This window comes from Eutrema salsugineum, unplaced genomic scaffold, assembly GCF_000478725.1.
Source record: "Eutrema salsugineum unplaced genomic scaffold, Eutsalg1_0 scaffold_12, whole genome shotgun sequence".
In the NCBI taxonomy this organism is placed as follows: Eukaryota; Viridiplantae; Streptophyta; class Magnoliopsida; order Brassicales; family Brassicaceae; genus Eutrema; species Eutrema salsugineum.
This window is the reverse complement of record NW_006256895.1, coordinates 8,317,178-8,333,562: the sequence shown is the minus strand read 5'-3', so window position 1 is coordinate 8,333,562 and position 16,385 is coordinate 8,317,178. Positions and strand designations below refer to the sequence as shown.

Sequence of the window (16,385 nt, the reverse complement as noted above, 5' to 3'; positions counted from 1 at the left end):
TAAAGAAGATTTTGCGGATCCTAATGCAGACATTGGGCCACTGCCTTCGAATGTTGACATGGAAGTCGACATGGATGAGGCTGGAAATGCACGAACTGATTGTGAAGGAATTTATGTTTGAAATGTAGCTTCTTAAGTCTATTGATCTCTGTGCTGTGAGTAAAATTTGATTGCATATTGGGTGTTTATTGGTTGGTAGCTTCTTGTCGGTTTATTGATCTGTGTGATGTGAAACACTTAAGTTCTCTATGTCTTATAACTAAGTGTTCTGTCTTTTGTTGCAGGTGAATTAAGACGGGAAAGAAGAAGAGCAATCGTGGGAGAAAGAAGAAAGTTACTGTAAATATCGATGATGAGCCCGAATATGTAGGTCATGTGGAACCCAATCACGTCGAGTTAGAGCAACCTGGAGAAGAGGAGCATGTTTCACAGCATTTGGAAGACTCAACGCATTTGGAAGATACACAACCTGGAGAAGAGGAGCATGTTTAACATCATTTAGAAGACTCAACGCATTTGGAAGATACACAACCTGGACAAGATGAGCCCGGAAGGACATCTGCTGCAGATGGAGTGTTCAACGAGGAGCCTGAAGGTGAGACTGAAATTTCTGGAGATGATGTTCTTCCGAATGGATCAAAGCTGAAGAGAAAAAGAGGCCCAACTTTGATGAGAAACATCGCAAAGGATCCAAATGTCAGAGAATATGTTGACTTCACAGCCACAGGTGAACCTTGTGGTCCTGGTTCAGTCAAGCTATCATCATATTTAGGGCCCTTGGTACGAGAACACGTCCCTGTTACAGCTGAGAGTTGGTTGAAAATCAGCGAGGAAGTGAAAACTGTTCTGTGGAGGTCTATCCAGGTACCTTACCCTATTCATTTACATCTTCGTGACTTATATATATACTTATATGTATTTTTTCCACCGAATTGTATATTTATTGAATTTTGGTAACTGATTGCAGGCGAGTTTTGCACTTGATCAACCGTATCAGAAGAAAGTTGTTTTCAAGCAGATGGGATGTCTTTGGAGGTCATCCAAATCCCGATTAGTAACTAAGGTTAATAAAGCAACGACTAATCAACAAAGGATGTATTTGCGACCAACCAATGTCTCTCTCACAGATTGGAAAAAATTTGTCAAAGTCAAAACTAGCACAGCCTTTAAGGTATGTAAATTGGAACTAATTACTATATGATTGATATATGTATAGTTGATTATGTAGTACAATTCATCTGTCAGGTTGTGAGTGAGTCATACAAAAAAAGAAGGGCCAGTCAGGTTCCACACACTTGTAGCCGCAAAGGAATGGTCAGATTGACAGAAGATCTGGTAAGTATATGTTGATATATTCTTATGCATCTATCAGTTTACTTAATATACTACATAGAAAATGTCGTATATAGTTAACCGTTTTTTGTGTTTTGTGATAGAAAAAAATTAGTGAAGATCCGTCTGAAGTGGACAGGCTAAAAGTATGGATGAAGTCACATACCAGAAAAGATGGTACGCCAGTGAATGACGTTGCTGCAGAGAAGTTTGTAAGTTGTAAAGGCTGATAAGTAAAGAGTTTCGTTTTTGGTCGTGAGTTTAAACTATGGGCGAGTCACTGGGATTCTTTGTTTTGCAGAAAAAGGCAGCTGAGTTGGTTGCTAGGAATGTTCCATCATCTGAAACAAATATCGGAGAAGATACACTAAGCCAGCTTTTAGGACCTGATAATCCAGGTAGGCTGAGAGCAATGGGTAGGTCTATGAGTAAGACTAAACTAGCATGTTTTCAAGTGAAGCAAACATGTTTGGCTGAGATGGAAGTGAAGCAAGTGAATTTACAGAAAAAGGTTGAGGCGTTGCAAAATGAAGTTGATGTACTTAAGAAACAGGTCACAACCTCACTATTTCTTTAATAATCAGCCTCGTAATTAACATCTATTTGACATTTTTTTTCATGTTTTAGAAACAAGAACTTGAAGTCGGAGAAAACTCAGCTGTAAAAGTAAGTAATCTAGTTCAAAATAGTTTTACTGATAATTTGCAATATCTAATATATTACTCTCAAACCTGTTGTAGAGTGTGAACAAAGGATCACACCCAAAGTGTGTGGTGATTGATTGGGAGGGTACTGGTGAACACGTTGCTGAGGGGTGTATAATTCCTGCTTCTCCAACTGAATTAGTCAATGGTGCTCCATTAGGACCTACAAATGTAAAAGTATTGATTGAGTTTGTAATCAAACCAGACACTTTTCTTTGGAGACCTGCAACAAACATGTGTAGGGTTAAGGATGCTATTGGAGAGTTTGTTGCATGGTCTGCCAAGTACTATGTTCTTAAAGATCAGATGACAAAACCATCAGACGTTGTCCCTACGGTAAAGTTTAATTTTCAGAATCATATATATTTCTTTAGCCCATTTTAAATGGTCTTTGATGAGAATAGTATTAACTTGCAGAGATGATTATTTGGTGAACATAATTGATAGATTGTTTATGCATATTTGACAGGATTTAAACAAGTGCAAACTACTGGATTTGTCCTCAGATGATGTTGTTGTTGCTGAAGGCTATTGGCATACAGATGAGAAAGAAGTATTGGTGAATGGATTTCCACTCGGATCTGGTGCTGTTAAAGTATTTGTGGAATCTATACTTCAACCTGGGACATTCATATGGCGGCCTTCGAATGATATCGCATACCTAGAAGACTGTTTAAATTCTTTTGTGTCATGGACTTGTCAGTAAAGTTGTTTTAAAAAAGACCACAGATGCAAGAGGTCACAAGCCACCTGTTCATAAATCTAAAGCATCTGAGAAAGGACCAGCTCAAAAAGCTGCAGCAAAAGGTTCTACTTCACCTGCTGAGAAGTATCCAGACTTGACAGGTCCAAAAGCTATAACAAAAGCTTCAACATCTCATATTGCGAAGGCTCCAGCTTCAAAATGTTCAAAATCTCCCAAGAAGCAAAAAGTACAAAATCCAGAGTCACCCCTTCGAAGATCTCAGGTAATTTTATGGCTCCATAAGGTAATTAGTAATAAAGTTGCTTCTGGAAATTATGAATGTAATGACTGTTTTATAATATTGACATGGCAGCGTAACAATAATCCCAACACAGTGTTCAAGGAAAATCAGCCGTGCAAGTTGGTGGATATTTCTAATGGAAAGCGGATTGTCGCTCAAACAGAATGGATTTCAAATGACCCAGAACAAACTATCCACTGTGTTCGCTTGGGGATTAATGGGGTTATGGTTCTGGTTAAGGCAGTGGACGTACCTGATGCAGCAGTTTGGAAGCCATCTTCTGCAATCGAGTGTATGGAAGATGCACTTGGTACATATATTGCATGGCCAGATGATAAAGTTATCATGGTTTGAGTTCAACAAACTAAGGTTAGTGTTGTGAGTAGAGCATGCTAGCTACTTTGGTTCTTAACTTTGCTAATCAAAACGATACTGATGTATACATGGTTGATTGTTGCAGGGAATGAAGGAAACTTGGTCCATATTAGCTAGTTTTACTTAGTTTAAAACTAGGCTAACTTTGCGTTTAGACTTATTAAGTGTAGTATGGGTTCAGACATTAACTTTAAGTCTACTTATGTAACTTGGATCCTGGGATTTAGACTTGTGTTATGTGTGTTGAATTTGGATGATTGATACTTATGTTATTAGTGGTCTTGATTTCTATTAAAGCAGGTGTATTTCGTATGACGAAAGTGCTATTACTTATGACGAAAGTACATATCATGACATAACGAAAGTGCCATAATTTCAGAAAATGTCATTTCATAGCATAATGAAATTTTAGTTACTTACCAAAAGCTCATATAATAACAAAACGAATGTGCTATTATTGACCAGGACAGCACATATTATAGCGCAAAAATAAATGTGATTATTTGTTTCATGGCACGTAAATTTTGTTACTAAATTGTGTCTTACAGGAACTTACAATGCTTTAATAAACTTAAACATGGCGAGAATTCTGAATTGTAAAAAAAAAAAATTTATGATTCGAAACAACAAAATACAGCATCTGAATACTGCTATTATCTAAAAACATATTGTAGGATTTAAAACATGCTATTGTATAGTGAGTACTTTTCATAGCTACTGATGTCACGGCACGACTGAAAATGCTATCAATAACATATAATAGCATTTTTTCCGTGCCAGTAATGTGCATCTTTGTTGTAGTGTATAGTCACAAAAGAGTCAGAAATTAAGATGAATTAGCGACTCTCGTTTAAATCGGAAAGAGTAGTCGCAAAAGTAGTCTTAAATTTGGAGATAATAGTGAGGATATGGTATTTGTATTATTACATGATTCAATGGGGATCACAGTCATTTTAGTAACAATGGGTGATGTAAGATTATGATATGTAGATATCTATGTATTAGCCAAAACTCGAGCATATGTTATTGTCTATTTCAGTCTCTCTTATAACGCTTCTACAGTTGCAATAACTAGAAGAAGGTTATGGTTTAGGTTTCCAGCCATGTGTTGAGTTCACCTCCTCAAGTCCCCCTCCCAGCTTTACAATGTTTGGTCGTGGCCGCCTGTCCAACCGTGGTCCTTCGGTGTCGAACACTGGCTGCCGGATCCAGTTTAGTTCTCTGGGTATCAGTGAAATCTGATTCTGGACTGGGGCCACAAACGCGCCCGGGAATCCTCCCTGGTTGGGGTCCGTATTGGGGCGCGGGGCCTTTGGACCTCTGGGCTCAACGATACTATTTGCATGGACTCTGTCAAGGCTAGCTGCCGTGAGAGCTAATCCACCCTTTCTTCTGAGCCGGGCGTTTACTTCCATGCTCTGGAGGAGCTCCTAATGAGCATTTGGCGGTGGAGGCGGAACCAGAGATGTTTCCCCAACCTCTGGGCAACCAGAAAACAGTGTGGTGGGTCCGTTGGTCCGGCAGATTTTCTCTCCCACCGTTCTCCTCAAAGTATCATTCAGAGCCACTTCCTTTCCGGCGAGCTATTTTGATATTCCTTTGTCATGATGCTTCTTCCTTGATCATGTTTGGTTTAAGTTCCTTTGTCAGGAGACTGTTGCCCCACCCCCCCCCCCTCCTTCTAGCGCGAAACTATTTAAGGGATTTTTAGTCCTTATTGGGGCAAGTTTCCTGCAGAAACAGCAAACACGTGAAGGCCCAAAAAATACGATGGAAGGGTGTTTTCCAATGGCTCTCCGACCCTCAAGTCAGACAAAAGTAACGAAAATACCGCAAAGTGATGAATCGGAGAGATGAAAGATAACGGAACACAAGAGAAAGGAAAGCGGGCCAAAAGTTCTTGAGAAGAGTAGAATCTACTCGGGCCTGAGTTTAGTGAGCTTTTTAGCTGGAAAAGAGAAGAAATTAAATGTAAAAATTTAGGGGTGGAAAGGCTCCACGGTTTAGGAACTTCCAGAGAGTTGTAAGTGGAAATAATGTGTTGAGATGGTCGGAGTAATGACCAGAAAAGACAGTTTAAAGTTCACGAATATCTAGAGAGATAGTATGAGCCTTAATATTGTGAGAGATTGAACCCCTTTCATGTTGGAAAGTGTTAAGTATTTATAAGATTTTACCTAAAGCTGATTAGTATATTGGGTCGATCCATGGGTCGTGGGTTCTCGAGTCGGTCCGGGATCCAACTTGATTGGGTCCAAATCTTAGGCTTGTGCCACATTTCTGACGGACTAACCAACTTTCCTTGGTGTGTTCTCCCTGCTGCGAGACCGTTCCTTGGTGCATCCTTCTCACATTCATCGTACGAGTTAGGTTCAGCGGTTCAGACGCGGTATGGACTTTGCTGAACCTTTGCTTTTCCTCTGTCTTCTACGAATGGTCATTGTCACCTGACACATGTAAGCATAGCACATTAAATACCAATCTCATGGGTGTGTAAAGGATATGGGCAATCGAATCAATCCAAGGCGTAGTCTGATTGTCGAATGGAGGAAAATTTGAATAGTGTTTCCTACTTAATGGATTATTCATACCTGGCCTGTATTCCTTGATACTTGGACCAGACTGTCGATACCGCCTTGCTGGTTGATTATTTTCTCCGCATACCTGTACAAGTTACATTTCCTTATATCCAGACCATTCCAGATCAATGAGCTTAGTTCTAGGACATAGAGAAAGTAACATCTCATCCTGCTAACTACTCAGTTCCCGATCTCCATGTCTCTGACAGCGTGGTCTAGACTGTCAGATACGAGAAATCCGAGAGCGGGTGGCCTTTCGTGTCGAATCTTCCAAATAAAAAGGATTTGAGGTCCGGTATTATATGCTTAATTATGTCGTATTGGGTTTATCCAATTTGGCTTAGAAAGGTCATACCTGCAAAAAATCCATGAACGCCATGTGCAAGCATACAGTTCGTCTACGTAGAAATGATCAAATTTATCCCTAAAATTGTTGATAATTTTATTTTCTAATTTATGTAATATATATTTACACGGATGCTCATTTTATTTTTTATTTTTTTGTTTCTGCTTTTATGGGCTGTAAAATAAAACATTACAAACTCACATATATATGATAACCCTTTACAATCAAACAAATTCAAAAATTTAATAAAATCCAGGATTGCATATTGAACCTATCTAATGAAAAAGATTTGAATGATAGCTAGAAAAAATCAAAACTTTTGGAGGTTAATGATTGACTATTTTATCACTACTTTACAAAATCGACCACGTGTCAAAAAATTATTCTGCCAGACAGATAGTTGGGGATTTAATTTGCATATTGCAAATAGTCGTAGAATTAAATGGAAATTCGCCTAAAAATTACTTTTCACTGTTTAAAAATTAACGGTTGAAGAATTATTCTGGTAAAACGATAGTTGAAGATTTAGTGTACCGATTGCAAATAGTTAGCAAATTAAATTAGCATTTTTCTGATTTTAATTGTGGTTTTCTTTAAAGATGTATCTACCAAGATGGTTATCAATTTTTTGTATTCTGATTATGTAAACTCCTTTTGAAATATATAAATCTATATTTTATGTAAACATTTAAACTTTTGAAGAGTGTTTGTTGTTGTTGTGATATGTATCGTTAATAAACTCATAAATTCCGATAGTTGGATAATGGTACTTTTGAAAAAACTCATCACTTTGTCAACTATGACCATATGTGCATCAATATTTGATGATATACAACATTTCAACATTTTAATACAACATTTCTCAATTCTGAAGCATAAGTAAACCAAAGTGTCATTTCAACATTTATCAACATTTATCAATTTCTCTTTATCTCTCTCTCTCTCTCCAAATTCATCATCATCTTTCCATTCTTATTTTTCAACATTTTCGTCTTGTCATAATTTTTTTTATTATGAATTTTATTTTTATTTTTCTCGGTCTTCTTCTACATCTTTTCCTTCTTCTTTATCATCAACTTCAATATTCTTATTCGTTATATTTTTTTTCCTCTTCTTCATCGTCTTCTACTTCTAATTCAATTCCCTCTTCAGATTTGTCTCCTTCTTCTTCCTCTTCTATTTTGTTATAATCTTCTTTCTACTCTTTATCTTTTGGTTTAGTTTTTCTTTGTATTTTCCTAATTCTTTTTTTTTTCTTTTTATCCATCTTCTTCTTCATTCTCTAATTCAAAGGCCTTTGTTTTCTTTTTCTGTCTCACTTCTTCCTCATATTTTTCTTCTTCTTCTTTATCGTCTTTGACTTGTACTTTTTTTTCTTCTTCCTCTTATATATCTTTGATTTTGTTATTCCTCACTATTTTCTTTCATCTTCATCATTATTGGGGGGGGGGCGTCTTCATCGTCTTTGTATTCTCTCAGTTCTTCTTCTTCTTCCACGTTGTTGATTTTTATTAGCCTTTTTTATTCTTTACTTCTTATTCCTCATTGGTCTTCGTCAAACTTATCTTCCTCTGGGTTTTCTTCACTTTTTTTTCATGTACTCATTTCCCATTTCTTTTCTTTACTTTGTTTCTCATCTTTCATTTTTTTTCTTTTGGTTTTCTTCTTCAACTCCAACTTCTTTATCCTTCTTCATTAGTTTAGGTTATCCACCTTCTTCTTTTCCTTTTTGGATTTAATTGATATGACTTTGTCTTTGTCGTTTTTGACTTCTTCGTCGTCTATTCGTCTTCTTTTTCTTTTTCTTCTTGTTTTGTATCCTTCGACTTCTTCTGTAGTTTTCTTTCTCTTATTTTGAATAGGAGTTATAATTGATAGTTGTATTGATTTGTACAGAATCAATTTCCTTAAAAGTAGTATAATCATTCATGTGCAATAAAAAAAAACGTATGATTTGTGGACTAACATATTTTTTTCATCGTTGTTTTGCTCTGTTTTTGCTACCTCTAACGGAGGTTTTGTAAGGCTTTTTTCATTCAATCAAAATCAAATTCAGATGAAACAATTTTACAATACACAAATTTTCAAAAACGATGTCTCATTGGAAATTAGACCATTACCACCGTTTTCACATGTAAAATAATAATAAAATGATCAGAAGTTGCAATACAGCTGTAGAAGTTCAGGAACAAATTCCCGTCATGCCTATTCCCAATTTGTTCTCTTAGTTTACTTTCCATCATCTTGGCCATCTCTTCATTCTCCTTCTTCATATTAGTCGCACAATTTTTTGACATCAAAACAGCTTCATCATTTCAAGTATTATTTCCTTGTATCTTACGTTCACGAAACCACTTATATATTTGAATCATCTAAATTTGAAAAACAGTTACAGTTATTATATAAACTGTATTATAGTATCTATCATATATAAATAAAATGGTATCTACATATGTTACCTCCGATAAAAATAAAAAAAACAATATCCTAAAATGTGTTTTTCTTCAATTTTTTCTTCTTTTTCAATATCTTCGATTTCTTTCTGCTTGTTTTTATCGTCTTCATTTCTTCCGACTTCTTTTTACTGTCTCCATTTTCTTCATTTTCTTTTTTATCTTTCTTTATCATCTTTGTCGTCTCGATATACTATTATTCAAGTTTTTCTTTGTCTTTTACTTTTCTTCTTTGTCTAATTTAACTAATTTCTTTTTCCTGTTACCATGTATTATATTGAATTGATGAGAGTGTGGTATATTTAAAAAACAAACAAACAATTAAGACCGTCTTAGATTAATCGGTTGAATTGACTTTTAAAGCTATATTTTTAGTAAGATTAATGAAGATGAATAAAAAAAAAAGCTATAACTTTTTAGGAAAAAAATTAATTAAACTGGTTTCACTTTATCGATTTAAGAAGGATTTAATTTTTTGATCAAAAATCTCGAGCCTTGTATATATGTATCAAGACTAATACAATATAAAAAAAATAACCATAAAGTAAAGCCCTAAAGATGAAGTTTTTTTTCCTCTTTCTTTTGTATTTTTATCTTAATACATGAAGGGGGAGAGTCGATCAAGTCGAGTCTCTGTTCTTGTTATGCTCATCAGATACAATTCCTCAAGTATATACTTTTTACGTTCAAACATCTGATAAACAATATCAAAACATAGACGTATTTCGGAGTCCTCGGTTAAAGGAATAATATCTATAGAAGGACGCAAAAAGGATTATACTAATGTTTTGTAAATGTTAAGAACCAGAGACATTTAGTGGTCAGTCACATTGTTGTCGCTTCTAAGTTTGACAAACTTTAAATCACGGTCGGTGTTTACTAACACACACACACACATAATAGGAGTCACATAAAGCACCAGAAACAAAATACAAAGAGACCAATTTTAGCTCATGATTTTAAAGCTAACATGAGCTCCAATCCAAATAAAAAAAATGCTACTACTCTAACACTATTTACATATACACACTTCCTGCTTTTGTATATCTGAACTGGTAAACCTTAGTTATGGAACACCCTAATCCTAATGTCCCAAGTTGCTATCACAATCACAAGCCCCCACAGGTGCGGCGTACAAGATGTTCTCGCACACGTTCCTCAAGAGCCTCAGCTTAGACCTGATGTTGGCTTTAGCTAAAATCGCTGTTGCACCTGCACCTGTTACTACGCCAAGTTTCTCTTCTGGCCACGTTGTTGCTCCTTTCATTGGAGAGAGACAATCCATCCGCAACAGGAAATGAGCACACTTTTTTTTCGCAGATCAGCAATGAAACTGTCCCCCTCTTTCCCCTTGCGTAGCCAAGGTATGGCAACAGACATAAGACCTGATCATTTTTTGGTTTCTGAGAAGAAACAGCCTTCTTATTTGGTTGAGAGTAGTCCCATACCTGAATCACTGAGCCCTCTACTGCTGACACAATGTGTTTCCACCAAAGCAGAGGTGGTCTCAGTGTTGTCCTACGACTGGAAACTGCAAAACATCCACCAAAAAAATAAGAAAAAAAAGATTATATCAATACAAACCCATAGAAGAATTCACCTCAGCACTGAGATTCCATTGTCTTTAGAACTTCATACAAAACCGAAGCAATTACATGTGCAAACCCTCTAACGTGATACACAAGAAACTTGTACCTCGACAAACTAAAAAAAAAACACAGACAAAGAGTGCACCGATCCAATATCCCAAGAGTTAGATCCACCTATAAAGAAACAAGCAAAGTTCTTTTATCAAACGACGTTTTGTCTGATAATACAAGGCTTATATCTGCTTGTGTCATAAAGAGGACTTGAGCCTAAATTTTATAAGAAACAAACAAACAAAAAAGTTCCCTTTTAATAAAATTGAGGACTGTGAATCTCTAAGACAGATATCAAGTGACATCTCAAATCGAGTGTACACTGATCCTCCTCATGTATTCTGTTAGGATCTAAAACATAAGTAAATGTAACAATGGAAGAAACTAATGACAGAACCATGTGTTGAAAAAAAGAGGAGGGGGGGGCACTTTATTCAAACGTTGATATGAAATGACTCAAGATTCTAGTAAACAAAAATAGAGACAGCAAAACAGAGTACACATGTGCCACTAAACGTAGAGTGATGGGAATTCTGAATACTGGAGAATCCGAGCTTCGCAAAACAAACGATTATAATCCATCCAACCCATAAATTGTGTGCACCTCTCAAGGTGTAAACCTTGACGTGTCAAAATTGTAATAATCTCTTAGAAGAACATCAAACTATACTTGTAAGTGAATAATCACGAAATACATATGCAAGTAATCACGAAGAAGAGAAAGTCGTGGAGCCAACTTACTTGTAAGGAACAATAATGTTATAACAAAAAAAAAAAAGAATATAGACTTACGCTTACAGCCTTCAGGTTCACGATCAGGTTGAGGCAGGTGGAAGCTCAAAACGCGAACATCTGAATTAAAGAGAGGGAAAATTCAGACAAATTACTTCAGCTTTGTAATTCTAACGATGCATCATTCAACTCGACTTTGCAATATCAGCAATGCATCTTAAAATCATAACCACAAAGTATAGAATTAAATTTTTTTAATACAAAACGATGCATCTCTAAAAGCTATATGCGATGCATCATAAATTGTCTAATTGTATAAAAAGTAAACCAAACGAATATAACAACAGAACAAATCCATAAGTCTACCTCTTGACATGTTGTCCATTGTATAAACCACCAACGGAGATAACCTAATCAAATCAGCATGGTGGAAGGTATATATTAATATAAGACTACAAACTCGAATTAAAAAAAAAAAATTCAAACACATAACAGTGAAAAGAACATAACAGAACTAAATATGTGCTCGGTCATGAAGATCTTGAATAAAAAATATTTGTTAAAAGCATACGTAACAAATACGACCCCATATCGCTATCTGTCAAATATCTTTGACACAATACGAAGCGATGTATACATAATACACGATCCTGTATCATAAACGAATTCGAACACTAAAAACACACAGAAAGAGTTTTATGAATCAATTGGCATAACTAAAACAATGATAAACCAATATTATTAAGAAGAACAATACGTATACTAAAGATCTATTTTAAATTTGTAAAAAACTAATTAACAACAATTATTATTTACAATTACCCATTAGATCCATTGGAAGATATTCCAAAAGTGCGAGCCAATTAGCTATAGTTTGCGGGATGAACTATAGATTTAAGGAAAAACAATAAAGAAGCCTAAGTTAATTTTTATTTACGAACAATAACTGATTGCTCCTAAATATTTACGAACACGAATATATAAAAGACGTTTACGAACAATAAAGAAGAGGAACACAAACTAAGAAGACGGTTGTTGTATGTTTAAAATATATGTAGACAATACAAGCATATATAGAGTTTCTATGTTGGTGGTCCATTTAACAGATTCGGTGGCTATGACTGAGAACAAAACCGTTGGTCCATTAACAAACTCGATGGCCCATAATCGATAAAAAAAAACCATGTCACATATATTTACACATAGGATTAATGATCGTCTTATCAAAATTAATTAAAACGCCACATATTTTTTTAATAATGACACGTAAGCGAATCGTTGTGGAGAGGACACATAAGATTTCTAACTTTACAAATAATAGTATAGATAACACATATATTAACACGTATGATTAATGATCGTACTATCCGAATTAATTAAAACGCCACATTTTTTAATAATGACACGTAAGCGCTGTAGAGACAACACATAGGATTTTTGACTTCGCAAATAATAGTATCGATAAATAGATAATGACACGTAAACGAATCGTTGTAGAAACAATACCTATGATTTTTGACTTCGCAAATAATAATATAGATTTACTTTTTATCAAAAAATAAATTAATTGTGGTTTTCTCTAAGTAAAGCCCAGCCCAAACTCCGTCATTTCGGTTTCACTAAACCCGATTCGTTGGTGAATAATGAATATGCACACTCCCCTTCAATAAAGAAAACTTGCGAGTCGCTTCGATGCTGTGATCGAAATGGCGTCGTCTTCTCCAGCTCAGCGAGCTCACGTCCCGATTCCTCCTGAGCCAGGTGCCTTAATTTCCTCTTCAATTCGCTTTCTGTATCCCTTAATTTCCGGATTCCTTCTCGCTTTTCGATACATCCCACCGAAGCTTCGCTACTAATTTTTCATCATTTCATTTCTCTGCTTTTTTTGTTCCTCTGTGATTCTCCTTGCTGATCGCTGTTTCTGTTTTACCGTATTCGATCGGCTTATCTCTCAGATTTCCCAAACATTTGTGCAGTTTTCGTCGTTGATCAATTGACTGTTAAAAAAAAAAAACGATTCAATGTTTAAGGTTGCTTCATTTCTGATCGAAATGTGGGTTTAAAGCTCTATTTTCGCTCGTTCTGTGAAAAAATCCTAAGTTACTTCGTTATTGGTCTAGCAATGCATCGTAGTTCTTCATAAGAGCAATTTGTTTAATTTCTGTTTTGATGTCATGGAATACCAAGGTTAATCGGAGGAATGAATGTGTGAGCTAGTTTTTAATATTTTGATCTAAACAGTATCTCTGTTTGCAGCTTAGATTGTATACTAAGCTTGCAAGTAACTGGTAAATTCATTCTTTTATCTTTCGAAATGTGGGTTTAGTCATCTGTGTACGGTCGTTCCTTGGGCGTATAGGTGCAAAAACTTCCAAGGTGCTTCGCTCTTGCTTTCTTATTTTTCTGTCACACGACTAGCATTGCATCAGATTTCTTCGTTCGAGCGATTAGATTTTAATTTGTTTGATCTCAAAATTTCTGGTGAACTGTGGAATAGCAAGATTCAGTGGAAAGATCGATGTACGAGTTGGATTAGATCATTACAGTATCTCTATTTGCATAGATTGTAACTAGACATTTTCAGCAAACCTGTTTGTATTTAGATTATGCAAGTAGTGACAATCGTCATAAATCTGTTGTCTTATGTTCTTACATGCTTTAGTTTTACTCTGCAGGGGGAAGGTCTCTGACCCAAGAAGCTAATGAACCACCGGTTCCGATACACATAGTGACAGAGCCTTTACAACTTCCGGCTGATTTCTTGAACCCTTCCCCTGATAAGAAATTGGTCATTGGTTTTGACTGTGAGGGTGTTGACCTCTGCCGAAATGGAAAACTTTGTATCATGCAGGTGACCTTTGTTTTCTGTGATTTTACTGTTTCATATTTGTCTCTAGAATGTGGAGCCTGTCGCAGAGAATTAACGGACGGTTTATTGGTTCCATGATATATGTCTTTACTTCTCTTGGTAGTTTATAATTCTTACTGGAGATCCTTTCATGGCAGATTGCATTCTCTAATGCAATATACTTGGTTGATGTCATCGAAGGTGGAGCGATGCTTATGAAAGCCTGTAAGCCCGCACTCGAGTCTAATTACATCACGAAAGTTATTCACGATTGCAAACGTGACAGTGAGGTGTCTGAGCTTTTTTTTGGTGACTTGTTATTGTGGCTCATGACATATTTATAATTCATGACAATGTGCCTTAATTATTTGTTTTTTCCATTTCCATACTACAGGCCTTATACTTTCAGTTTGGGATCAGGTTGCACAATGTTGTGGACACTCAGGTACGTTTTTGATGTGACATGGAAAATTTCTTGCCTCAGAAGCCTTGGTCATGATCTTATTATACTATTTTCTGGTTCACAGATTGCTTATTCTCTGATAGAAGAACAAGAAGGCAGGAGGAGACCTCTAGATGATTACATATCGTTTGTTTCTCTCCTTGCTGATCCACGTTACTGCGGTACTTTTTATGCTATCATGTTAGTTTTCATTTTTGATTTTCTTAATAATTAATCCTCGCGGCCTCTTGTTCTGGGTAGTGATATACTGGTTTCTGCTGAGCAAATGTTTATGCAAGTTCGACCTTATCTGTTATTGCCTGCCTTTTGGAAGTTCTTGTCCTGGTTCATATCTTGCACTTTGAAATAGTGATATTGACATTTTGCCTATCACGTGATGGTGAATCAATCACTTTACAGTGTTTTTTTAATTTGGTTCAGGCATATCCTATGATGAGAAAGAAGAAGTCCGTGTGCTCATGCGGCAGGTTCATAACATTTCTACTAAATTCGTCCTCGAGTTTAAAGTTGAAAATATGCTTCCTGGATGGATAATTAGTTGTCTTGTGTTTATTAAAATCTTTCAAAAATGTAGGACCCAAAGTTTTGGACGTACAGGCCGATGACTGAGCTCATGATCCGTGCAGCCGCTGATGATGTCCGCTTCCTTCTGTATCTCTATCACAAATTGATGGGAAAACTGAACCAGCGGTCACTATGGCATCTTGCAGTTCGTGGTGCTTTGTACTGTCGGTGCCTCTGCTGCATGAACGATACTGATTTTGCGGATTGGCCAACTGTTCCTCCAATTCCAGGTTTGTGCATACACTGTAAATGAAACACTAACCCATTCAGGACATGAACTAGGTTACTATTAGCAGTCGAGACGATATGTAAAAAGCTTTCTTTGTCTTTTCTTTAATCTGTGTGGTTACACAAATTTTCTCAGTAAAGTATAGAAGATACAGATTTAAAAAAAAAATGGTTGAAGTTAGCTTCTATTGGTTTACTGATTGTAAATAGACGATTAACTGTTGCAGATAACCTGAAGTTAGGAGATCAATGCCCCGATGAAGAGATCTTGTCGGTGCTTGATGTTCCCCCAGGAAAGATGGGACGTGTGATCGGAAGAAAAGGAGCATCAATCCTCGCCATCAAGGAAGCTTGCAAGTATAAACCATCTCTCGTTCATGTTGTAACGTTTTGTTTTAATCTGATATCTAGTCACGAATAAAACGTTTTGTTTTTGTCTTGCAGCGCGGAAATTCTAATTGGAGGAGCAAAAGGTCCACCTGACAAGGTTAGTATTACTCAATTGGGCATAAAAATTCTCAACGTAGTTCCAAATATATACCATTAAATGAGAAATTTGGTGGATCGGAAGATGTAAGGTAGTGTTTTTGTGCAGATATTTGTGATTGGACCGGTGAAGGAAGTGCGTAAGGCGGAGGCTATACTGAGAGGAAGAATGACAGACTATTGAAAAGGAGATGAGAGGGTCCTTTGTAATCTTGTCTCATTGCTCCTTACCAAAATAGTTTTTTACAAACACTCACTCTCTCTTTAAACTTGGAAACTCCATGGTTCGGTACGACCCGAAGAGTCCCTTTCTCGAATAAAAGTTACATCTATAACTACATCATTAACTGACGATAATACTGGAAAATTACCCTTCCATTTTCCAAATCGAACGTTGTTGTTTGATAAATCAGAAGATATGTAAGGTTTATATTGGCAAAAGCAAAATCAGAAAGTTTTTGTCTCCTTATTCACCAACACTTTGCGGCCGTTTAGGTTACTCAAAATGACTGTCAAAAACCGAAAGTTGACAAACGTCTTATCTCTTTACAAACCCGCTCTATTTCTTTCTGTCTTAGTGATTTAATGACACTAGGTGACTGCCTGGGCCAAGCGCGGACTTTATACTTTTAAGAAGTTATATAATATA

General features: G+C 36.2%; 1 protein-coding gene across 1 annotated transcript; it reads left to right on the top strand.

Annotated features, from left to right (window-relative positions):
* Positions 1-12,791: 12,791 nt before the first annotated feature.
* On the top strand, positions 12,792-16,141 carry LOC18025653. Its single transcript, XM_006408769.2, has 10 exons — positions 12,792-12,908; positions 13,823-13,998; positions 14,154-14,285; positions 14,390-14,440; positions 14,523-14,619; positions 14,879-14,925; positions 15,033-15,252; positions 15,478-15,607; positions 15,695-15,737; positions 15,846-16,141. Exons 1-10 carry the CDS (start codon positions 12,854-12,856, stop codon positions 15,918-15,920), a joined length of 1,026 nt encoding a protein of 341 aa, XP_006408832.1. The 5' UTR covers positions 12,792-12,853; the 3' UTR covers positions 15,921-16,141.
* The last annotated feature ends 244 nt before the right edge of the window (positions 16,142-16,385 follow it).